Source organism: Aedes albopictus, chromosome 3 (genome assembly GCF_035046485.1).
Source record: "Aedes albopictus strain Foshan chromosome 3, AalbF5, whole genome shotgun sequence".
In the NCBI taxonomy this organism is placed as follows: Eukaryota; Metazoa; Arthropoda; class Insecta; order Diptera; family Culicidae; genus Aedes; species Aedes albopictus.
In genome coordinates, this window is record NC_085138.1 from 185393731 (window position 1) to 185420886 (window position 27156).

At 37.0% G+C, this 27156-nt stretch overlaps 2 protein-coding genes across 8 annotated transcripts in view; both read left to right on the forward strand.

Moving 5' to 3' along the window:
• LOC109398791 (uncharacterized) overlaps positions 1 to 10012 on the forward strand; it is a 65831-nt gene extending 55819 nt beyond the window's left edge. The window contains exon 2 of the mRNA XM_062856518.1: positions 9724 to 10012. The gene's annotated coding sequence lies outside the window, so the exon portion shown is untranslated. The remainder of the gene's footprint in view (positions 1 to 9723) is intronic.
• The window catches only part of LOC109398792 (uncharacterized), a 330728-nt gene that overhangs the window by 201683 nt on the left and 101889 nt on the right, over positions 1 to 27156 (forward strand). For all 7 annotated transcript variants that reach the window (XM_062856511.1, XM_062856512.1, XM_062856513.1 and 4 more), the window contains one exon: positions 19950 to 20083. In XM_062856511.1, the coding sequence (XP_062712495.1) occupies positions 19950 to 20083 (134 nt within the window). The remainder of the gene's footprint in view (positions 1 to 19949; positions 20084 to 27156) is intronic.

Below are 27156 nucleotides of genomic sequence, written 5' to 3' on the forward strand. Positions count from 1 at the left end.
CGCAAGAGTTATGGATGTCCAGGGGGTTGTTTTCTTAGAAAACTTCCAGCGTTTGAAGCTTTCTCAACGAAATTCGAACCATTAGGTGTCCGTGTTTGAGCACTTGATCCATTGTATCTCTACAACGTATCCACATTTATGCGACAGTTGAAATTGAATCTCAAGCGGAAACTCGTACCTGATTACTGAAGTGCACACGACGGACAGAGCTGCGAGGCTTATTTATTGCGGTCACAGCAGGAAAAAATGAAGGTGATTCACCTGCTAGGTATTTCACGGTAAACCTAACTGTCCTGCATAAGGCTGAGCCTTTTAATGCTCCATAAACCTTGCTCGAACAATTAAGATGACTGTCGCAGCTTATTTCATCAACCGCCTCGAGTGAACAGTACGCATTTCAAAGCAATGAACTAAACTGCGCCAGCTTCCTGGATCCAATATGTAGCCGGCACTCATTTTTCTTCGACCTTGCCTCAATGAATTTACGATGGCTCAGGCGCTCTCTATTTTGCGGTGTTTCCGGTGTCAACCGGTACCACCCCATCCCACAAACCTGTTTGTGTATAAAAATGTTTTCTTCTCTTCGCAGAGTAGATCCACCCACCACACTCTGATGGGCGGCGACTGTTGTTTCCCTTCCTTTCGGTGTTTATCGTAACTAAAAATATCCTTCTCACTATATTGGCGAACATTGAGCAATATGAATAATTACGTGATCTGTCTCTATAGCACGTTCTTCCGGCGACTCTGACAGTTAATTAAATGGTATTGGTGCGGGATGGGAGTTAGGAAATTGACAAGGATTGTTGTTGACAACAATGACGGTGGATTACCGAAAAAGCGCCACAAATCTGGTATCTTGTCTGACTTGGGTGGTAATCTGATGAACTTTTAATCATGATGCTATGGAAAAAGGAATTATTGGCTCAACCAGAAAAAGATATGTTCAAACGCCACGTGGGCTGAATATTCATGTATGTACCTTAGGGCAGTTCTAACTTTGAACATGTTAAAAATTCAAAGTTCCCATATGTTCATTACAATCCTTGATGCAAAACTAGAGTCCTGTCAAATTTTCAGCCATTTCGGTGGTGATTTAATGGTGGCCCAAAAACAAAGTGGGTTTATATGGGAATTACTATGGTGAATTTTCAAAAAAGGTTTTCCGCGATGTAGAGCATTCCCACATGGATGAGATTATAGGGTCAAGTTAAGTTGAATTCTTCAGATCTCAATGATGAATATTGCCGACCAAAGTAATTCTTTTACGAAGTTTTTTTATGAACTTTAGTTTTACTATGAAACACATAGCTATGTTTACCTCCGTAAAGAATTCCTTGAGATGTTCATTCTCTGTTGCCTATGAAATCTTTTGCATTTATTCCAGAATTACTTAAAGGTTTGCCCAATAATTCCTTCTGGGATTCCTCCAAGCATTTTTCTGGAATTCTCTACATCAGAGGTTTTCAGATCGTGCACCACAGTGAATAAATTACACTTTCACTTTTAATTTTATTGCCTCTGTTTGATGAAAAAAAGAATAGAATATTAATAATAACAAAAAGAGCAAGTGATCGCAATACGTATCGAAAATTGTTGTAAACTTTCAAGAAAATGACAGGGCAGGTTTTCGGCAAAATCTATGGAGTTTAATGTTCATTGACAAATGACTAGCGAGATCCATGAAATATTTGGAGAAAAATGGCTTCACCATGGAATTAACACAACAATAACCATAGATCTTGTGGGAAATCAATCTAAGGTATAAACATAATTTACCTTCCTAGGAGTGTGCAAAGCATGATATAAGATCTAGTAGAAAATGTGTCCTTCAGAATCTGTTATGGCTATCATCAACACCAAACTTTTATAAGATATCAGTAATATCCTTGCAAGAGTTTTGCTGATAATTTCAGCAATAATCTAACTACATATTCCTAAAAACAATGATTTGGTGTATAGCACCGAAATTTATTTACAAAAAGTGCACCGCGAAGCAAATGGTCTCAATACCCCTGCTCTAGGTTAACACTTAGCAATCCACTTGGATATCTCTTGCAAGTGAGCAATAAGCATATTGGATGATATATTTCCATATGATTGTTTTGGGGGCTGAGTTCTATCAATTTGAAATTTTGAGCAAGGGCGGCAATATGGCTACCGAGGCTGTCCACGGCATAATCAGCTTCAAGGAACTTATTATCGGGTTTTAACCTTGAAATTTCTGAATTCTGACGTTTCTGAAAGAGTTACTTTTGAGATTCACCCAGATTTTTTGTGTTTCCTTTGGGTTTTATTTTTCGAAATCCCCACTAGAACTTTTTCAAAATTATATTCTAAAATTCCCTCTGAAATTCCTTTTGATATTCCTACACTTGAAGACAAAAGACAGTCTCCTCAAATTCTTCGTTGGATTCCTTCAAAAGCTTTACGGGAATTTCGTCAGCAGTTCTTACTACAAGTTTTATTTTGTGTTAAATGTCGGATAGTATTAATGCACATTTATAGGGTTCTGGCAGAATAGAAGCCCGCAATCCTATTTCGATTGTCAACATTCAGGCCATTTCGGGCCGCGATTAAGTACTAGAGAAGGAAATCTCTCCTTGGCACAGACTTCAAGTTATAGAACTCTAGTGATGAAACCCGAATCGGGATGCCCCCTTAGGATTAGAAATTCCTAGACAAAACCCAAGCTATGAAGGCAACTAATGCTGCGAACAAAAGGCAACCTGCCAGAGAAAATACCATTACAGGATTGACTGATGGACCAACAACATTTATGAAACCTGGACATCCTGTCATCGGGAATTGTTATCCAATAGGGCAACAGGGCAAAATGTATGTTCTGTGTTGTATATGTCCATATGTGATGTCCTATTTTATTACGTATTTGTAGTGTTCCACTACAATATGTTATATTTTAATATGCATTTGTAGTGCTTCATTATTTTTTCGTAATATTCTACAGGCATTCATCCAGGTAATCTTTCTGAGAAAGCACTTATCAAAACTCAAGTGCTGGAAATCAGCAAAAAATTGCTGATTTTTGTGCTGTAAGTTCAGCAGTCCATTCAGCAATACACCCGATTCTTTTTTTTGCACGGGTCGTTATTTTGCTATAACTCAGTCAATTTTGAACTGATTCTCATGAAATTTTGTACACTGATAGTACCAATCGTGTCTACACGTGTACAAAATTTCATGAGAATCGGTTAAAAATTGACTGAGTTATAGCAAGAATCAGACCCGTGCAAAAAAGGAATCGGGTGTATAAAATTTGCTGAACATTCAACAACAACAAATAAACATGAAAATGACAGTTCGTTTGCTGGACTTCCAGCAAGGTGGAAATTGATTAGCTGATCAACTAGCAACCAATTGGTAAACAAAGTTTGCTGCTTTTTCATAAAATAATGGATAATAATGACAAAAATAAAAACAAATGTGTGTTATTTCGCTGCTAAATTTTAATCTAGACTCATTTATTGTATTTCTCTTTCATAAATTCATATTGAAATTTCGTCAGGCGGCGCCAAAGGAATCGCTTTGCAGCTGCCATTTTTCTTGTCACGACATAGTTACCTGGAAATATAAGCAGATCACGAGATCTCTTATATATTTTCAAAATAATGTGAACTTACTGCATGCACGGGGATTGATCTTTGGACCGACTTATTTGATTCGACCTATTCAATTCGAACGCCAGATTTACAAGGACGATGAACCATGCATACAAATTCTTGAACTTTGTGGTGGACAGCCCGAGCTGTTTGCTGATTTGCAGCATGAAATCAATTGCCGACAGTGAAGAGAATTGTCAGACAAAAGAAGCACAAAACAATTATTACAAACCCAAAGTCGAAACTGTTTGATAATAGATCTTCAGCAGAGTTGCAGTGTTTACCTACTCGAAGTTACCGTTCGAAAATCGCAATGCAAGGCTGAAAAATCTCTAAACTCGGGGTGTACGATGTTTATCCTATTATTTTCAAGTTGGGACAATCTTATGTCGCATTAGGTGGATTGTCGCAACAAATACAGGTTGCGACATTGTCATTATTGTTGCGCGATGGACGCATTTTGATTCACTGATTGCCGATATGCATTCAGTAATCGTTTTTGCTGATTTACTGCGATTTTTGAAAGTGACAGCTGGTTTCAGATGTTTTGTTAAACACATTACTGAAAAACAATAGAAAATCAATTGCTGATTAGCATTCAGTAAGCTGTAAAGTTGAATTCCAGTAAGGGGCTGTTCATAAACCACGAAGACCAAATTTTGGCCATCTCAGACGCCCCCCCCCCCCCTCACCACTCGTAGACTTTCGTCCATATAAAAATTTAGAAATTTGTATGGAGCGTAGACTTTGGAAAGAACCCCCCTCCCCCCAAACAGTCTACGTGGTTTATGAATGGTTCTTAAAATGTTACATTGGCTGCTGCATAGTTCTTTAAAATTTATTTAGGATTTCTCACTGTGTATCCTCCAAGGGCTCCGTCTGGGAATTCTAACTCCTTCTGCGAAACTCCAAGAGTTCCGTTTCTTCTGCGAATTATCCCGGGCATCTTTCTGAGAATAATTCCGGACTTCCTTCTGGGAAATCTCCAAGGATTTATTCTAGGAATTCTCTAAGTACTCCTTTTAGGTATTCTTCAAAAGTACCTTTTGGAAACCCTTCTAAGTGCTCTCAAGAGTGCTCTTCTAAAATTCCTGGGGTTTCACTAGATTTCTACATAGAATTGAATTATAGGAAATCATCAAAAGAGGTTGAAACATTAAAATAACGCAAATCTAAAATATTTTGTTCAGCAACTATTTTTGTCTACTGAATTGCGCACGTTCCAGCAGTTCTGAATCATAATTGGCATCCCAAGTATCATTTTGATGACCAATTAGTCTTGAAAAGGTTTTTAGATCCGTTATACAACCTTAAACATTTTATTTTAGTTTTATGGTGGTTTCTAACATCTCTTCTAGTCTATTTCACTAAAAAAATGTTACTTGGGATGTATGCTAAATTAGCCCAAAACTTGACCCATTTTGAAATCCGGCATTTACAAATTAGGGCATTTTAGTACAATTCATTTTTTCTTATGCTCGATTTAATCGTCGGGGTCATATTGATCCCTATAGGGCAGAGGAAAATATCAAAATAATAACAACGGAATCACAAAACCTGTTTTTATATCTCGGTTTGTTATTATTAACTTATTAAGTCATCACCGTTCCATAACATGTTCTGTTGGGCAATCTTATTTTGTTATGATCGTGCTCTTGGTATATTTTCTTTAAATTGCATTTCAATAACATGTTTTGTTGTAGCACAAGGTCAGTTATTATTGTGTCATTGAGACTGTACAAATATTTGATCATTGATATTACAACATAACTAGCTTTGCAATCAATACTACAGTATGCGTCAGGAAAAAATGCGACCTCTAGAGCCGACCTACTGAACCTTTACAGGGCGGCGCCTGAAGATGAAGACAACCAGAATTTTCAAACCGCAGAAAATCACACAGGTCGCTAAATTTCGTATCTGATAAAACAAATTTTTTTATTTTCTCTACAATATCATCAAATATATGTACTTATTTCATCTAGTATGTGAAACTACATGGCTCTGGATCAGTGTGGTCTGGTTGTTCATCGAATTTAAGCTAATTTTTTTACTGTTATAGTCATTTTGTTTAATGACCATTGGGCGCGCAGTTTATTGATAACCGCTTATTAGGCCTACATTAACACATGTTAAACAGCAAATATGTTCATTTTTATTTTTCAGTGCTAGAATATAGACATTGACTGATACACTGTCATGAAAAAATAGTCATATATATCCCATATTTAGCGTGTGATAGTGCCTTGAACTTTTCGCATTTTTTCCTGCCGCACCCTGTACACCATTCGAGATTTTCGTTGTACACAGCATTCCGTGAGGAACTGTAAGAGAAAATATTATTTTGTCATCAGTTCCTCTTCTTACTGACATTACGTTTTAACTGTGACTTGCCAACTTATCAGCCTTTTTGTTTTATAAGCAGTTTGAAAATACCTGTTTTTTTGTCCCAGTTTCAGTAAGATATGAATACGAAAATAGAAAGTGTAATAGAGTGTTAGGCATTTTATGAAACATTTTGGATCAACTGGTGGAATTCAACGACGAACAACACATTTTCGACAAAAATGTAAAAAAATAAGTCATCAAGAACTCCATTGATTATTTTTAGACATTCTATTTTTATTGATTTCACTGCATCGAGCCCACTTAGATTCACTTGGATAAATGTGTCAATAAATGAGCTAATAATGTAAATAAATCTTATAAACAATGAACCACTCAATAAAGGGTTTCAAAACGACGGTAGTTTCTCATCGTAAGTTGTTTGGAAAATAAACGAAAACTATTGTTTCTCTCTGTTTTTGATAATAAACCGTTTGCGACAACAATAGCGTCCCAATTATGAATGAAAAATTTAACAATAGATCCTATTGTTGCGTATCCCATTGAATGCATATGGGACTTTGGAGGAGTTCCTATCCGAATCAGAAAAAAAGCAAATTTTGTTTTCGGATTGTAATCAATAACGTATTCATATCAAATTTTGTTATTGAAATATTTTAAAAATTCGCTATTATTAAGTTGTTATTGAAACTAACAAAACATGTTATTACACAGGTCTTCCAGGAACATTTTTTTGTTATAATTTTTGTTATTTTGCCGCTTATGACATACAAGTTTATAACAGGATGTGTTATGTAAATAACATGAAAATAACTCTTTCCGCTACTCAGTTATTTTTCCAAAATAACACATTTTATTATGCTGTTGCTATTCCCTTCTGCTCGGGTACGGCTCCAAAGGGTCAATGTAATTTAAAGAAAAAAAATAGGGATATATTTTTGGCCAAGCATGTCTAAAGGTTCTATCTGCAGAAGAAAGGCTCTCTTTGGTTTCCTTACTTACCTTACCAGTCAGGCTAAGGCCGGGGTGGCCTCTGCTGTACATAGTAGCCGCCTCCATTCCACTCGGTCCATGGCTGTTTGTCTCCAGTTCCGCACTCTGCGTAGGGTCCGCAGATCGTCCTCCACTTGGTCGACCCACCTAGCTCGCTGCGCTCCACGTCTTCTTGTACCGGTCGGATGACTCTCGAGAACCATTTTAGTCGGGTTGCTATCCGACATCCTGATGACGTGACCCGCCCACCGTAGCCTCCCGATTTTCGCGGTATGGACGATGGTTAGTTCTCTTAGAAGCTGATGCAGCTCGTGGTTCATTCGCCTTCTCCAAGTCCCGTCTTCCATCTGCACTCCGCCGTAGATGGTACGCAACACCTTCCGTTCGAAAACTCCAAGGGCGCGTTGGTCCTCTGCACGTAGGGTCCATGTTTCGTGCCCATAGAGGACGACCGGTCTAATCAGCGTTTTGTAGATGGTTAACTTCGTGTTACGGCGAACTTTGTTCGATCGTAGAGTTCTGCGGAGTCCAAAGTAAGCACGATTTCCTGCCACAATGCGCCTCTGAATTTCTCTGCTGGTTTCGTTGTTGGCGGTCACCAGTGAGCCCAAGTACACGAATTCTTCAACCGCCTCGATTTCATCACCGTCGATATGAATTCGGGGTGGCGGGCGCGGTGATTCCTCCCTGGAGCCCTTTGCCATCATGTACTTTGTCTTCGACACATTATTGACTAATCCGATTCGCCTGGCTTCACTCTTTAGTCGGATGTACGATTCCGCCATCGTCTCAAATTTACGAGCAATAATATCAATATCATCGGCGAAACCAAGCAGCTGAACGGACTTCGTGAAAATCGTCCCACTCGTGTTTATCCCCGCTCTTCTTATTACACCTTCCAAAGCAATGTTGAACAGCAAGCACGAAAGACCATCACCTTGCCGTAACCCTCTGCGAGATTCGAAGGGATTCTAGAGTGCCCCTGATACTCGAACTACGCACATCACTCGATCCATCGTCGCCTTGATCAACCGTATCAGTTTATCCGGGAATCCGTATTCGTGCATAATCTGCCATAGCTGTTCTCGATCGATTGTATCATACGCCGATTTGAGATCGATGAACAAGTGATGTGTGGGCACGTTGTATTCGCGGCATTTCTGCAACACCTGGCGGATGGCGAACATCTGGTCCGTTGTAGCGCGTTCACCCATAAATCCAGCCTGATATTGCCCCACGAACTCTCTTGCAATCGGTGATAGACGGCGGCATAAAATTTGAGAGAGTATCTTGTAGGCAGCGCTCAGTAGTGTGATCGCGCGGTAGTTCCCGCAATCCAACTTGTCGCCCTTTTTGTAGATGGGACACACGATACCTTCCATCCATTCCTCCGGTAATACTTCCTCCTCCATCTTGGTAATGACCCAGTGTAGTGCTCTCGCCAGTGCTTCTCCACCGTATTTTAGAAGCTCGCTTGGTAGTTGATCTGCTCCAGCGGCTTTGTTGTTTTTCAACCGGCCAACCTCCTCCTCAATCTCTTGAAGGTCAGGGGCCGGAAGTCTTTCGTCCTATGCACATATTCCTAGATCTGTTACCACGCCACCTTCGGTACTTGCAACGTCGCCATTGAGGTGCTCATCGTAATGCTGCCGCCACCTCTCGACCACCTCACGCTCGCTCGTGAGAATATTCCCGTGATTATCTCGGCACATGTCGGCTTGTGGCACAAAGCCTCTGCGCGAGCGGTTCAGCTTCTCGTAGAACTTTCGTGTGTCCTTAGCGCGGTACAGCTCTTCCATCGCTTCGCGATCTCGTTCTTCCTGCTGGCGCTTCTTCATCCGGAAGACTGAGTTCTGCCTGTTCCGCGCCTGTTTGTAACGTGCCTCATTCGCTCTCGTACGGTGTTGCAGCATTCTCGCCCATGCTGCATTCTTCTCGTTTTTCAACTGTTCACATTCGCCGTCGTACCAGTCGTTTCTGTGATTCGGAGTCGCGAAGCCTAGTGCTGTGCTTTGCTAGTGCTTTGGTTTCCTTCTCTTTCGTTAATATCTTTGCTGTTTATTTGTATTATGATTGTCTCCTTGCATTGAACGATGGTCAAAACAATCGTCTTTTGATTTGTACTGCAAAAATAGTTGAAAAGTGTACCATTACATTGCAAAAATTGAAAAAGAAAGTGAATAAAGAGAGCTTCTCAAATGTAGATAGGACCTATTGAAATATTTGGCCTGATTTGTTTAAGAAACATCTTGAAAACTTTTTAATTTAGAAAGTATAAACAGTCCTAGAAAAAATTTGAAATTCACTCGATTCTCAGTGGAACTGATTTGTATTTTGAAGAATTTCTAGTCTGTTCATAAAAGAAGAATTCATTAGCTTATACATATTGTAGGTAACATGCTGGTAAACGCAAGTAAAACCACTACCCTCTCCCATCTTATTCAAAGTAGTAAAATTCTAGGGAATAAACATGACAATCCTGAAATCTAACTCCTTATGTAAATGGCGACCTGGTTCAGCAGAAAATGCTCAACTACAACGATCAAAATATCAGATCTATCAGACAGTATTTGAAACCAGTAACCAGTAAACCATAGCAGTTTTAAGATTAATAAGGAGCTATGAGCCATCCAGAACAGTGATCGTGTAGACAGACTTTCAGAACTGTTTCCGCACATATCATAAGCGCATTTCCTCAGCAGCAAGGCTACTTCCAAGTATTTGAACTCCTGAAGATAATCAACTTGGAATATTCCTCGTGTAGGTTGTGAATAGTTGTGAAGAAAAATACCGAACAATGAAACCTAAAACAGTGTCTGCATTACAGCAATATTTACGCCCAAGATGAATCAAGCAATGTGTGAAAAGTGATGAAAATTCAAGAAAAATAGTGAAATTCCATACAGGAAAGCGCAGCCAGTGTATTGGAAGAAAATGCCCCAGGAAGGCACCCGAAGCAATCGAGAATACTGTTAAGTGTTGCTATCCACCAGTAGTCAGTACAGCAAGAACAAGAACAAGTGCAGAAAGTGCAGAAAAGTTGGAGTCGTCATGCACGGAATCCAGCATTTATTCCGGCAACATGCGTTGGAAAAGCAAAGCAGTACCGAAAGTTGGCACTCTGCCTACGCTGGTGGTGGTGGGAGTACCCAGGGCAGTCTGTCTTCGCAGGGAAATTTCGCTTTCAGCCGGCCACCGAACGAACGGTCACACAGCGTGGATGAGGCCGGGTCCACGTACGATAGTAGTGGAGGTGAGTTGGAAGGAATTGGTGGGATGTTTTACTTTTTTGTAGAATCAGATATGTTTTTGGCATCCACATTTCCCTAGGAATGGAACGCAGACCCTTGATTCATAGTCTGGTACACCCAAAAAAAACAAATACCAAATATTTAAACTTGCCTAAAGTATTATAATTCGTATATAGCCATGTTACATATACTAAAATGCGAGATTTCAATAGAATCACAGTTATTGCAAAAAAATGTATAGTATTCAAACTTTTCTACATACATAAATTTTCAAAAGTATGGCATTTATTGATTGGGTGTAAACTTGCCAGCCAGAAAGAAAAGGCAGTTTGTCCCAATCGATATCAATTTACTAATTTCACTTTGATCCCTTAAGCTGTATTCATGGTTTAAAAATGGCTCCATAATCGATAGACGATGAATCTTGCGGTCGTAGCCAAAGCCTGTGTGCAGAATGGAGGCCAATTTGCCCAACACTGTTCTGGTGCGAATAATTTATTAACCTAGCGCTCTGTCTGCTCAACGCTTCTGCAGATTCGAGAAACGGGACGAACCCACAACTAGATTTCGGGGCAATGCGTTCCCCTGCGTCTCAGGAATACCATATCCCCGAAACGTCTACACCACGTAGTAAAAAGTCTCCCGATGGACGAGCGAGTCTGGACTTTGGAAGATCCGGACTTAAAATGTTGTCCAAAAGAAACATAACGGTGAGCGGTGGATAGGTCCGGAAGGACGTGCATTTTTCTTATTCAGTGCTTTCCCATTTTTATAGGGTCGACGAAGTTCATTGGAAAGCGCCGGCTCGCCTCCCATGTACAACAATGCGGGATTTTTCCCGCACGATCTAGATGATATCTACGAGTACAAAACGGACCACCAGTATTTTACCCACACCGGCGGGTATGACGAACCGGACCGTTCGGCATTATCCTCGGATTACCACCGGAATATGCTCTTCCAGCGTAACCACGCCTTCCACTCGCTGGACGAATACGCCAATGCTGCCAACCATACGCTTGGTTTCAATCGGTACCAGTATGATCGCTACCTCGGGCACCGCAACCGGTTCGACAATAGCAGTTTCGCCCGGAAGCTTACCTCGAGCATCTCCCAGAGTAGCATCGACAGCAGTAGCGACCTGTCGCTATCGTCGAGCTCCAAGGAGAAGCATCACCATCATCGGAATCACCACAAGAGTCACCATCATCATTCGATAACGGAAATGCTGAAGAGTTTGGGCAAGAAGGCCCACATCTGGCCCGGACGGACGCGCCATCAGTCAATTAACGAATCTCACGAAATTGATTTGTCTAAACTGAATCAGAACGAGCAGGTTGAATTCCGAGGACGGTCCCGTTCGCTGGGGACGGAGCGTACGAGGCGGATATTGGATGACTGTGAATCGACGTACAACATTTACAACAAGATCTTGAAAGAAGGTAATTGGGTTGCTGTTATCTAGGGAATTGGGAAAAATTTTCTCCGTGAGATCTGGAGATAACTGCTAGAAAAGCAGCTTTAACTCAAGTAACCAATAGTATGAAATTTCATTTTCATACTAATTTCGTTTTTGCTGTTAAGGCTAATATACTGCCAATATAGAGCAGAGCATGTCAGCTCCCTAATAGCACTGCATCAGCACGCAAGGCAAAACAGTTAATTTATGTTTATTTGGGATATATTATAGAATTCATTGGTTAATCATGTCTATGTTGGCCTTTACAGGATTGTACCAATTTTCTGGTGCGTTGAAACGTACTGTAAAAAAAATGAAAATTTGAAGAAACATGATGTTGATTAATTGACAATTTGAGAGATGAAATTGTAAAAAAATGCTGTTCTGGTGGGACTCGAACCCACGACTTCGTATGCGCTAGACCAACGCTCCAACCAACTAAGCCTCAGAACAGGTATAAAGGTTCTGCGGAATAGAAAGCCAAACTGACTTCGAGCCCACACTATGAAAACAATTCATCTCTCTCTCGGCTTTGATGCTAACCTCTCAACACGCTCTCGTCAGTTTCATTCCGCAGAACCGGTATATGTTCTGTGGCTTTAGTTGGTTAAAACGCCGGTCTAGCGAATACGGAATCGTGGATTCGAATACCACCAGAATGCGTTTTTTTACAATTTCATCTCTCAATTTGCCAATTAATCAACATTCTGTGCCTTACAATTTTCATTTTATTTTGGCTAATGTATATAGATTTGTTTAATGAAGAGTGTTAAAGCAACCATAAGACCGTTATCTTCTGTACTGAATACCAAAGAAAATATTATCGGTACTGTAGTTTGTAGCAGGTTTTTTTTGTAAAGCAATACAGATTTACTTTCGTTGTACGGTTCCATATTGCAACAAGCTCTACCACATATTTAAATGTAACTATTCTTTTTAGTGTTAGTGAGTTACCTCCTCTCGCTATTCTCAACATTTCTTTTTCCTGGTGTAAAATTCCACACAGTTTTTTTTAAACAAATTTAGTAACAATCATTGATTTGTATTTGTAGCTTCTAGCTTGACATTAAAATTCGCGGAAGAAATCTATTAGAATTGTTTATTCTAGAATGCCATCTTTTATTTTCTAATCTCATCTGAATACTCCATACACCACCAACCAAATTCTTCAGGAACTTCGATGCAAAATGTACTGATAATGATCTCGGGCTTGCATATTATTATTGGTACACATGTTTATACAATGTCCTAAAATAGTTTGATAATATTATTAAAAATTCTCTAAAAATAACTTTACTAGAATACACTGAAGTTTTTTTTATGACGGTAATGGTCCCGCGTAAAAAAAACCGCGTTATTTTAAAAAACGTCGTAAAAACCGCGTTATTCCAAAAACCGTCGTAAAAAAACCGCGTTATTTCAAAAAACGTCGTAAAAAAGTCAAGTCATGGTAGATGTGGTCCTGACTATTTCACGCGTGTTTTTGAAAAAAAAACGCGTTTTTTTTACGACGGTTTTTGAAATAACGCGGTTTTTTTAAGGACGGACCGCGTAAAAAAACGCATAAAAAACTTCAGTGTACACCTTTTCAAAAATACATCAAATGCATTTTTATGTGAAACTCCTGAAAAGCATTTAATCAAATATTTCTTGAAAGACAGTTGACTTTACCAGCCTTTATTGTAAACAGGTTTTGGTTTAATGTCGTTTATATCCTGAAAGTTTTATGTGTATTCTGTGAACAAACCAAGATTTTGATAAAAAAAAACTCGTTCTAAACTCATCTATACTTTATCCAGTACTTCATATTTTTTTCTATTCGGGATTTTTTTTCAATCTTAAGCTGTTAGTACACAGGGTCAAATATTTGTCCAAAAAGAAACCAATGCTCAAACATCTTGTTTGATTCGATCGAATTTTCATTAGTGTCAAACTGATGTTGTTTCTTGAGTTCTTTCCTTGTCAAATATTTGACCCTGTGTACTACTGGCCTTAGACGTTTTCAATCTTACCAAACTCTAAACTCTAAAAACACATGTTTCACAATTTTCTTCAATAATAATAGATAATAACCCTAGCAACTTTTTCCGACAGAAAACCCAAAAAGTAGTCGTTGAATTTGGTATTGAACCAAATATTTAGGTATTAGAGGGCAAAACATACTTATAAAATCTGCTGATTTTAGAATATTCAGAACTATTTTTATTCGTAAGTTTTTACGAAGAATCTGAGAATAATTAGAATTCGTGGAAAAATTTTGTGGATTTTGAAGCTCTATAAACTTTGTTTCAGATAAAAAAAAACAATGAAACATAATTTAAGTCCTATTTTGAACGTGCTTCTAACCCTCCCATAAACGTTATGTAAACAACTGGATAAATTATTCCAAAGTTTCTGCTGTGCAACATTGAGGTCTGCAGGACTTTTAACAAGCGTGCCTGCCTGGGTCATATTGACCCCAACACTTCACAATGGTCAAAGCCGAGAACAGTTAAAATATACGTTAATAAAAGCAAACATTCTCAAAATATAAATACCAAGCCGTTCAATAGAATAAATTAGCTCCAATTCATTATTCAGCGTGGGTTTAGATAAATTGTATTTTTTAATTTGTTTCACGACAATCGGGAATACGTTTCGAAACTACGATATGGCGACCGTGATATTACAAAAGCTTTTGAATTATTTTTTATTATTTTCTGAATTAAAAACAGCTGACATAAGAACTCTTCCCGACTAGATGGGAAAAACAAAATTATTACAGGTTGTGTTATTTTGTTACTATGATTTTTGTAACAACGGTTGTTATAAAACATGTACCGTTAGTAGTTCAAATAACAAAATATCTAACAAAACTCGTTCTAATGAAAACAAAAATACAACAAATTGAGATAATTGAATTGGATAAATAAATAAAATATTATCATAACAAATTTATAACAAATTTTGTAAGACTAAACTTGCGATATTATAACAAAATTATATCAAGTGCTGTTATATATGTATTTCAGAACAAATTTGTTACAAGTTTTGTTATAAATCTCTTGACTCGAGTGACCAAAATAACAAAAATTATCAATCCTTTTCGCGACAACACAAAAAATCTTATAAATTCCGAAATAATTTTGTTACCAAAAATATAACTAAAAAGTGTTACGAAACGATGTCAGAGGCAATTATATTAAAATGCATAATATAACAAATGTAGTTATACTTCTGTTGGTATAAATTAAACTAGTTTTGTTATAGTTTTATTTCTAAAATTATAACAAATGTTAATACAAATTTGTTATTAATTTTCACATGAAAAAATCCTTGTAAGAGATTTATATCAACTATTGTTATTTTCAACAACAGTTGTCATAATTTTGTTATGATCTTGTTATGTGCTTCTGGTCGGATTCAAAGCCCTATAGGAAATTGTGTATTAGTTCGGCAAAGAGTGAGAGGATTCACTGATAGTTCGAATAGATAATCAAATTTTACAGAAAAGATAGTCAAACCACCTATTGATTTATAAAAGAATTTTTGTAGAAGTTGAAGTGAGTTACTGCAAAACAAAATCGGCGGAATTCATGGAGGAGTTGCTGGGATAATCGCTTTATTCAATTTTGGAGCAGTTTGGTATAGTTTTTAGATAATTTTATTACACAACCACTAAAAAGACAAAACATATTTTCATGGATTGCCAGAAACTAATAATTAATCTGCTGTAACTTGCGCGGTTGGCTACCACTGCCAGCACCACGCTATTGCTGAATGCAAAAAGCGAGATTTTTTCAACGTGTTGTACAACAGCGCGATCACTCGAGGGTTAAACATCCCCAAAATTTATTGCAAGGATTTTAGGCAAAAGTCTTGTGCACCCATAAAATAATAAGTTGGAATTTTAATACAAAACTTCTGAGAATTACTTCAAGAGTTTTAACAGAGTTCAAATCAGAATCGCGCCGTGTTTCATAAGTGAAAATTGAGAAGACTTGCTATTACATTCAAGTTCATTGAATGCTTCTTTGGGAAAAAAATGAATATTATATCGGGCCATTGCTAGAGAAATATCATGCGCATTTGTTGAAAGAATAGATAATAGAAACTGTGACAGAATTATTAGAGCAAATTCCTGTTCTAATTGAATTATTGGACGATCATAGAGTTCCAACATTATTTGAACCCAGAAGTTCCTGTGGATATTCTGGTTAAGGTTCAAACAAGTGTTGCATAATGTGTGGATTAATTTATCGGAGATACCATGAAATTATTTTAAAAATTCTTATGGAATAATTTTTGAGAAATTCAGGAAGATCTTTTTGATTTTTACAATTTTTACAGAACATGGTCGATTTCAAAAAAAATGTCAAACAATTCGTGTTTAAATTACTGGATATACCAAGACTCATAAAGAAGTTTCTCCAAACGCTTCTTAATATATTTTTATCGACTTAATAAAACTTACAAAGAAATTTCGTACAGCTTCTTCTGCAGTTACTTCGGAATTTTCATCTAATTTTTACATGTGATTTGTTGACACTAATTTACTTCTAACCATATATAGGATTATTTATTCCAGGACTTCTTGCTCGGAAACATTTCTTTAAGGTCTGGACGACTAGAAATACTGAGCTGTCTAAAAATGCCGTTTTCAGTTCGTACATCAAACCTGCGTTCTGATTAACAAACTTATTACCTTCCACTTCAGTTCAAAGTACTTCACGGAAACAACCGTGAAACTTTTTTTTTTGTAGTCTGTGAAAAAAAAATTGTAACTGTAATTGTAAAGAATCAAATTTGATGGATTAAAAACATATCTGTTGTAACATAACTATTTCAAGACGTCATATGTTTCAGTGAAAGGTTAGAAGAAGTCTGTAACTAAACCATAAGAAAAATTACACTAGTTAACAAAATAAAACGAAAGTCGTTAAATTCATGACCAATTTTTTTATCCTTCCGTAACTTGCGCGGTTGACTACCTGCGTCAGCACCACGCTAATGCTGAGTATAAAAAGCGAGATTTTTTCAACGTGTTGTACAAAATACAACAGCGCGATTGCTCGAGGGTTATATATAATCACGTGTTGATTTCAAGACCTTGCTTCGAAATTTTTTAAGCAGAACTGTTTTTGAATTTAACCCTAAAATCGAGCTCCACATTTAGGTCCATAATTTTAGGAATTTATTAAAATTAAAACATCTTGCGTTACAGTCAACCAATGTTCAATCTTTTTACATGCATAGAGAAATAGAATAGAAATTATAATCTGTTTCGACCACCTGAATACAACTTTTGCGTCAGATTTATGAGAGAAGCATCTTCTTGAGGTATGGAGGCCTCCATAAAAGTTTTACTGAACGAGTTTGCCGAAGTATTCATAATGCAACGAATAAAATAGTCAACTTTTTGAAACACATTATTCCTGATTTAAAAAGAACATGATGCTATGAAGAGAGCGAAAGCTGGAAACCTTGGTCATTGAAGCATGATTAAGTTTAGTGGATTCATAAAAAAAATCCATAAAAAAACGCGTACCCCACAATCGGACTTCTTTCTAAATCTACCATTAGGGGTTTCGATTTAAAAATGATTATCTCTTGAAATTTTTGGAATAACTTGTGGGATAGTTCTACAAGCTTTCAGCAGTTTTTGGAAAATATTTTGAAATACCTATTGAATCTGATGAAAAACTTCAAGAATTTCCTAGGAAAACGTTGTCGATTTTCACGCACATCTGTTTTGGGAGAATGATAAAAAAGCTGTTGTGTTAAAATAGACTTCTGATAAATATAGAGATTCCAAGTTCCTATAGATTTTCTGTCTGGTTAGTTTTTCGAAAAAGGTGTTCTGTAATTTTTGAATCTATTTATCGTAGACTACCAGATGAAAAAAAAAAATAAAAAAAATTGGGTGAATTTCTAGTATTTTTTATTTATAAACTCGTACAATTAGGACATTGAGGTATAGCTCAATCTATAGGACAAAACATGCGGATTCAGCGACTCAAAGTCTGTACTTTTAATGGCCAATTAGTCTTGTAGCGGTTTTCAAAACCGTCATAAAACCAAATACCTTCTATTCTGGTTTTATGGTGGTTCTAAAAACCTCTTCTCGTCTATTTGACTACTTGGAAAGTTTGCTTCTGAGGCAAAGAAAAGTTTCGCTGTGAAATCGGCGAAAGTGAAAAGAAATGTAGCCATAACACATCAGGATACATGCGAGCACAGTCCAAACCACTCTTCATTTTCAAAATGTCCATTAAATCGTGCGATGATTGCGACTGTGATGTCTGTTTATCTGAGATATGTGGCAATATATATTTTGGTCAACTTTATGTGACTTTGTTTTATCGTACACTAGCACACCGATCTTCATGCCAATTCTAGGGGATCACGTGTATTTACTCTCCCGCTATCCACTTATTTTCTTTTCTACTCTGTCTATTTTGTGCAACCTAGTGTGGGTGATAGAAATGCTCATAGATCGAAATTGATTCCAACACAAAGATCAACACATCGAGTTTCTCCGGTCTGCCAAGCCCTCCTTTTTTCTATGAAGTTCGATGCACTCCGTGTAGCACAAGAGATGATCTCAATGTTATCGATGCTAGTTGATGATTGCCTATCTGAAGTGTAACCTATCTGCATAAATTACAAGTACAAAAATCGTTGTTTTTCCGGTGAAAATGGATCAAGAACTACTGCAGTTCATCGTTTTCGATACACGTATGTGCAAAACATTATCATTTTTGGTTTCAATAATATAAACAGAGATTTCTTGTGGAGCAAATCACACAAGAGTGATCATTTTTTGCAAGTTCGTCTGACAGCTGTTTGTGGAGATGTGTTTTCGATATTAGGAAGCCAAGTGAAATCGAAGATCGTTGTGCAGGTGTTGTCATGAAGTTGTTCTGAATTTACAAATATAAGCTTAACACTCCTAGTGTATCAATAAAAATCGTCTATGGTAATCCAAGTGAAATTTGTCCTATTTGACTCCAATTTCCTGGTAAGGTTAAGAAGTCTTACAGCATATAATCAAAATTGATTCTTTAAATTGTTAACTTTTTTTAGAAACAGTTGAAAAACTATTTAATTGAAAAATTAAAAGTGATCATTACAGTCTTACTCCATCTTTAAAGTTTACACACATCAGTATTCGAAGCGTGAAGCTTTCTACATCTTTCCTACAACAACAAACTTTGTATCCAAGAAAATCTTACGTTACGTACACTTCGATAAGTGCACACATTACTTCCACATTTACATCTCACCGGCGAGCTCGCCGTGTGCAACTAAACTTCTGCATTAGCTAAACTGGTCGCCTCCAACAGCAAGAATGCATATTCTCACAGCAACTCAAGAACTAGGAAAAAAGGTGTGTCTCGTCGAGCCGGTTTCTTTATTGGCTGGAACGGCGGCAGCAAGCACACTTCTGTATTTTGTGAAGGCGAGAGTATGCTGGTTTGGGTGTATGGGGACCGGCCAAACAAACTTGCTTCAAATCGGCTTTTCTGCTGCTAAACCAAGCTGGTTGTAAACAATCACCACCCGTGCCGGTGAATTAAAAATAGCCGCAGCCGGTAATGATGCCATGCTAAACCGGTGCCGCGCTATAATTTCTGCAAGGGGTCTTGCTTAGAGAGGAAGGGTTAATTCTTTGCGCGACACTCCATGGTTAAAGGACATCAGTTTATTTCGGTTGATAAATTGACAGGCGCCTAAACAACAATAGAAAACTGATATAAATATCTCGGGGTTTTCACAACAATAGATAATCGATTGTCGAGTTTGATTTCGGTTTCGATAGAGGAAACGAATCGTTGATTTGGGAACGGATATTGAAAGTAAAAAAACACATTCATGAAATTCATGAGATACAGGTTAAAATGGATTGTTGATTTAGGGATTACATTTACAAAAAAAAAAAGAAATATTAATAATCTGGAAATAATACAATAAAATTGAAACTATTTGATTTTACATAGATTATTCGTGTTATTAAAGAGATTTTATCAACAATTCAATCAGGAGTTACTCGTTAACATAAAATGAGATAAAAAAAAGTACAGAATAATAAGTCTGAAACTCGATGATAATCGATTCAGTTTTTGTATGGAAAAAGCCTGAAAACGTAGATTATCTCTCAGAATTCAAACAGTTATAATTAATATCAACCTATATCAACTAATTAAAACGGGAGAAATGCGATAACTGTATTCCTATGAACTACTCTCTGCTTCGAATCGCAAATTTACTAACGTTCTATTTAACCCCTTCCCATAACAGCGGCTCACATGCGGCGAGCCTCGGCAGAGCTAGCGGAAAGACGACGAGCATCGTTGGGTGCCAGCAGAGCATTGCGACCAGACGGTACTCTAGACCCATACCACGCGGCCATCCTGTTCCGAGATTCACGAGGGGTAAGTACACCCCCACATCATTATTGATTGCACTTCGAATCCAAAGCCTCCCATCATTCTCCTGCTGATTTCCTTATGCCCCATCAGTAATAGTATCTATATCCTGTATCATATACGTAGCAGGGCTGGTAGCGAGTAGGAACTTAAAAAATTGTTGACGAGCTTTCCAAAAACAAAGCATATTTTATTCAAAACAAGTTTGAAAAAGTATTTTGGCTATCTGAAAATATCGAACTGATTACTCAAATATTTACAAATTCTAATAAAGAGGGGGATCTAATCTCTATACAGCGATAGACATTCGTTTAGCCGAGACCAAAGTGTCAGGAAACTCATACAAAAGATTTTATGATAAAACTTTTTTATCGTTGTGATAGTACTGTTTTATAAAAATGTGATACATTAAACTTACATATACACTGAAACAAAACCGATGGTAAAAACCCTTCAAATGTCATTTTTTGCCTAGACATTCGTTTAGCCGAGGTAAATGAAAAATTGGTTTTCAATATATTTTTTGCAATTTCGTGAGTATATTTCGAGGATATACTACAAGGCATTTAGTTTATGACGTGTTAGCAAGATAATTGACCTTAAAAGTTTATTTATTTGTGAAATTCAGAGAAATATTATTAAAAAATGTCCCGATAAGAAGAAGCGACGAATTTATTTAAGAAAAATGATTTCTGTAAACACTCAAACGTAAGCTAGATTAGCAGTTTTAAAAATATGGCACAGAATTATTGTTAGAAATGTTCAAATTATTGCATAAAATGTCATGAAAAAAATAAGTATATTGGTTTTTGGTTGGTTAAACTTTAAAATGGGATTGATAAAAGCTAAAATAAATAGTTCTGCATTGAAATAAAGACGTGCCCTAATGCCTGTGGAGTATACCTGTTTGATACTAGCATTACTAAATGAGTTAGAAAACTGCAAAGTGAAAGAATTGCAAGAAATGTCAGATTTTTTGTACCCTGTTTATTTAAAAGCAGATGCTCATACAAAAATGCAAGATATGGTCAAACAAATAAATGAGTCTTAGTTGTGAACCACATTCATTTTTAATATGATTTATTTGAAAAGAATGTCTAAATTATGAAACAAATAGTTCATGCTAGAAATTTGAATACTTTCGGTGCAATTTCTCAAAATATGAGCCGTTCAATGTATGTTATTTCAGCCAGAATACAGTCTAGCAGATATTGGGAGCTATTAGAAGACGTAATAGTAGTAAACGTTGTGATTTATGCAAGTGAAACCATCATATTTCATCAAAACAATACTTAAATACGTGATTTTTAGATGGTTTGCGTTATTTTTTTCTGTTAAAAACATTGTTTTTCGTAAATTTTCAACCTGCTTCGGTTATGAAACTTTCATTACATTCTTTTGAAACACTTCCGATTAAAATAACTACATCAAATCTCAATTTGGAAACATTTACAATATTATGACATTTATATGAGATGCATGAAAAATTAATATGGAATTCTAAAAATTTTACAATTCGGCTAAACGAATGTCTAGGCAAAAAATGACATTTGAAGGGTTTTTACCCTCGTTTTTGTTTCAGTGTATATGTAAGTGTGATGTATCACATTTTTATAAAACAGTACTAGATATACTATCACTACGATAAAAAAGTTTTATCATAAAATCTTTTGTATGAGTTTCCTGCCACTTTTTTGAAAATTTTTTAGCCTCGGCTAAACGAATGTCTATCACTGTATTGAAGAAAGTTTGAATTTCCTTTGGAGCAATATAACTCACGCATGAAAATGAAAATCCCACGATCAGATATCAAGGAATATTTTAGTAATTTCTAAATATTTTGAAACACCATTACGGTTTTAACTATTACAGCATTGCGTTCTGATTGGGGTACAATAAAAATGTTAACCTGAATATTCAAAAAAGAAATCAGACATAGAGTAAAGTGGGGCAAAAGTTCGAGTGGGGCAAGAGTTTCTTTTGAAGTTTTTGAGCCCAATTCAAATTATTTCTTTCGGGTGTCAAGGTTGTTCGAACCCTTTTTGAAAAAGAGTCTTTCACACCAAAAATTATGAAAATTAAGCAATATTTCGAGAAGTTATGACAAAATGTTGGTTTTTGATCAAAAAAATGTAACATGCGATGGACCTTCCAACGCATGGAATGAAATTTTAATGAAATCGAATTCGATATTTTAATTTAGGGCGTAACTAGGTATATTTTGAAGATGCTCTAGCATGTATAACTTTTTGCAAAAAAGATTTGGAAATCGTATTTTACACATAGTGGGGCAAAAGTTCGAATTGTGGGGCAAAAGTTCGAGTCATGTGGCAACTTTAGGTAATAACCTAAAATTCTGCAAAATTACATATTATCTCTAAGAGTGATGGAATTAGTAAGAAAATTCGATAAAAGTTGGAAAAAATTGTTGTTTTATCGGAATTTGGCGGAAAACTACTAATTTTTGGTGTAGTAAATTTAACCCTGATTTGGGTAAAATCCAAATCAAATTTTAAAGTGTATTCCAATTCTAACATCAAATATTAAGTGGTTTCAGGTATTCCTATTACCAAAATGTCAAAATAGTGTGCTACGGTTAGCGAAATTCCACAAACACTAGATTCGAACTTTTGCCCCAGTGGTGGGGCAAGAGTTCGAATAAAACACACACATACAAAAAGTGTTGTAACTCAAAATTGAAAAGACATTTGGCGTAACTTTGTTCAGCAAAATTTTAGCTCATGGATGGTAGAATCACTACACGGTATTTATTTATTTTTATCTGCTTCGATTTTTTGAAATAGGTTGAATTTTCAACTAAGGTCGAACTTTTGCCCCACCTTACTCTAATTGAAATTTATTTAATTCTAACTAGAGATGAGCAAAACGGCTCATCACCTTAATTGGTAGGATCCGAATCGGATCAATTACTTTATTAACCCGAATTTTTGAACGAATCAGCGGCTCAGTCATGAAAGATTGAACCGCACCCACCGAATAGAATTGGTTTCAGATCATTCTCTCAAGCTCATCTTGTGACACTTATTCCTTTGTAGCATCTCCACATAACGTAACATTACAGGTATACCTCGATTGTATTATGATGACTTATAATGCAGGGGTTTTCAGTCTTTTAATACGCGGAGCAATTCATATCAATAAATTGTTTTGTGGACCACCCATAATAGCGCCAAAGCATACCTGATGACATACTTTGTTATATATTTATCTTTATCTCAAACTTGTTTTTCTGACTTGACTTTTTAAAAATATCTCTCGCTTTGTCAATGATCATGATAAGCGGAGTATATGGGATGATTTTCTGGTGATATTTTTACAGATCCCTTAGCAATGACAAAATAGTTGGCGGATGCTTGCAAATTGCCCATTGGCCAAACTTTTTCTCGAAGCATTCTAACAAACTTCTTTCATGATTTCTTATGAATTCCTCACCGAGAATTGCAACATTCCTTTTTTTTAAAGATGCCTAATACTATCTTGGTGTGTACCAAGGATCGGTATATTCGCCTCACTCCTTTCATATTCACTCTAGCGTTAGGCAATTTTAAATCGATGTTCACTACATCGATGTTTTTGTTTCGATTAATCGTTTTTTTGAATCGATGTTAAAGTCCCACAAAATCGACCGAATCGATTTTTTACATTCCAATTTTCTTTCGATTTAAGAATATTAAATTTTCATTTTTCTTCAGAATGCATTGTCTCAACGTTATATCAATTTTCGAGATTTTTTTATTGTTGTGGGGGCCTAAGGAAGGGGGCTGACTTGAGATGACTTAACCTTTCTTTGGTATTAGGGTCATTTTTTGACCCAAACCATACACTACGTCAGCGAGCTTTAAGCAGCATGGACGCCCGATATGTGAATATGCAATAGGCATTGCAGTTTTGAGGAATCACTTTGAATGTTTTAGATTTGTTTCTAGTTTCGTAAACTATATGAGTGTGAACAATTCCTCCAGGTTTTTTCCATAGCTTGCTGCAGTGATTCCATCTTGAAATCTTCTTGGGATTTCACCAGACATTTCTTCGAGGATTTGTCCTGGGATATCTTTAAAGGTATCTTCAGTGATTGTTCAAGTGCTGTTCTCGATGTTTCCTTCAGGAATTTCTCCAGAGATCCATTAAAGATTCCTTCAGAGATTTCTTCAAGGATTTTTACATATATTCCTTCCAGAATTCCGCTGAAGATTTCTCCAATAATTCCGTTTGGAATTCTTCGAAGTATTTCTGCAGGAATGTCTTCCAGAAATTCTTTCAGAACATTTTACTAGAGATTGTTGAAAAATTAATCCAGAATTTCTAAAAAAATCATTGGGATTCCATCCAAGTATTTCTTTAGTAGGGTAGGTAATCAAAATTTGAACCAAATTGCGGCTTTCTGAAGCATTGCAAATTTTAAGTGATTTTTTCTCCCACATGGAAATAATTTACTACGGCTAAATCATATGTACATGAAAGCCACGGGTATAAGCTTTCTGTTAAATGGTAAAAAGTTTGTATTTGCACCGAATTTCATTGAAATATTTGATTTTTCATCAACAATGATTTTAATCTTAATTTGAACCATCGTAATCATAATTTGAACCAATTTTAATCTTAATTTGAACTACTGGCGGCAGCAGCTCGAGCAACTCACAAAACAGCCAATTCCATACTAAACAATGAAAAATCACATGAATCTGCTAATTCTCATACCTATTTTTCATTAGTCAGATGAATCTCAACTCAGAATGTTCGAAATTTTTTAGGAATTTGGAAACTAAATTTGGATTTTTCCATCCCCCAAGAGTAAACAAAGCAACCACTAGCGCAATCTACAGGCCAACACTAGAAGCTCACCTCCGTTTACTAGTTCAAATTTAGATTACAAATGGTTCAATTTAAGATAACATTCTCCAAGTAAGAATCACTTAAATTTGATAATTTTATGAGAAATAATGCGGAATATTATTCGATTGGTCGATTCTACGATAAATAAGCTTTCATTTGACGTGTTCACATATTGCGTGTGATACAATGCATGAGCCGTACGAGTGCACCGAAAATGTGCTTTCTCTTGGGGGAAATGGGTGAAATCACAGTGATTTTTCAATTGCCTGTTTTCCATGACAAAAACGCTTTTTTCAATGCTTTTAAAGTTCATGTTATCAGGTTCTATTACGGAAAGCTGTTTAACATCTTTTTCGGGACAATATTTGCCTGAAAAATACGTCGTTTAAATGAATTTTGAAATGGTTCAAATTAAGATTACAATTTGACTAGTTCAAAGTTTGATTTCTTACCCTATTTTTTTTTTATCTAGTTCATTTATTTGGGGCTCAATCGCGTATAACGCTTTACGGAGCCGAGGATCTTTCTTTGTACTTAATAGTATACATTATACAGAGTAATAACTTTTTAATGATATCTGTTAGTAATGGGTGGAAGCCAGGGTACTCGTGGCAGCTCGAGGTTAGAAGGTCACATTTTGAGGGATGGACAGGGTAAGGATTGGGTCAAAGGTTTCACTGCTGCTCATCCGGTGGTGAATCGCATCTTGCTAGCGTATTCGGTGCCTTGTGGTGTTGGTACCAACTTGTTGTGGGACTTGGTTATCCGAATGGCCAGGAGCAGCTTGGTAACACAAAGAGGACAAAACAGAGAAAAAAAAAACTGGAGAAGAAAACACAAGCAAATTAAACTTTTATACCAGCAGAGCGAAGAAAGTCGAAAATACATCCCATGTATGTGACATCGCGGGTCCCCAACACATCTCTCACAAGAACAAAGGGTTGTCTACCTCGGGCCTCAAGGGTATCCAAAAGTAGCGCTCTGGAGGCGTCATTATCCGGGCATTGCCAAACTACGTGGTCGATGTCATCATAACCGGAACCGCACTTAGTACAAACATTGCTCAACGCGAGGTTAATCCTGTGTAAATGCGCGTCTAGCGAGTAATGGTTGGACATAAGTCTTGACATCACGCGAATGAAATTGCGACTTACATCCAGACCATACCACCACACTCGCAAAGAAACATTAGGAATAATGGAATGTAACCACCGTCCCAGCTGGCCATCTCGCCAATCATTTTGCCAACTTTGAAGAGAACTCTGGCGAACAAAATGGAAAAATTCATCATGTGAAATTCTTCTATCATAGATCTCACCTTCCTGTGCGCCCACCTTTGCGAGAGAGTCCGCCTTCTCATTGCCATAAATTGAGCAATGTGAGGGGACCCATACAAAGGTAATCTTGTATGATCTTTCGACCAGTGCACCCATCTGCTCCCTTATTTTTGTAAGAAAGTAAGATGAATGTTTTACAGGTTTCATCGACCGGAGTGCCTCAATCGAACTAAGGCTATCCGAGAAGATGAAGAAATGGTCTACGGGCATGTTGGAAATCATCCCCAAAGCGAAGTTGATTGCTGCCAGCTCAGCAACATAAACCGAACAAGGTTCCTGAAGTTTGCGGAAGGCGGTAAAATTTTCATTGAAGACACCGAAACCAGTGGATCCATTTATGCGAGACCCATCAGTGAAGAATCTCTTACAGGAATTGACATGTTGGTACTTTTCGTTAAAAATGCGAGGAATAGATATACATTGAAGTTGATCTGGTATTCCATGAATAGCTTGTTTCATGGACAGATCGTATTTAACAGAGGAACTGTCATTAGTGAGGTGTACACGGGGAGGATTATAACTTGGTAGGCTTATGTCAGATGACATGTAGAACAGATAGATTCTCATGAATTTTGATTGAGTGTTCAGACTGAGCATTTCTTCGAAGTTTTCAATGACAAGTGTGTTGCTCACTCCACACTTGATAAGTAACCTTAGCGAGAGCTCCCAGAATCGGTTCTGGAGAGGTTTCACCCCTGCCAGGACCTCTAGGCTCGCATTATGCGTTGAGTGCATACAGCCGAGAGCAATACGCAAACAACGGTATTGAATTCGTTCCAACTTTATTAGGTGGCAGTTTGCTGCTGAGTGGAAGCAGAAAGAGCCATACTCAATAACAGAGAGAATAGTCGTTTTGTAAAGTTTTATGAGGTCTTCCGGGTGAGCACC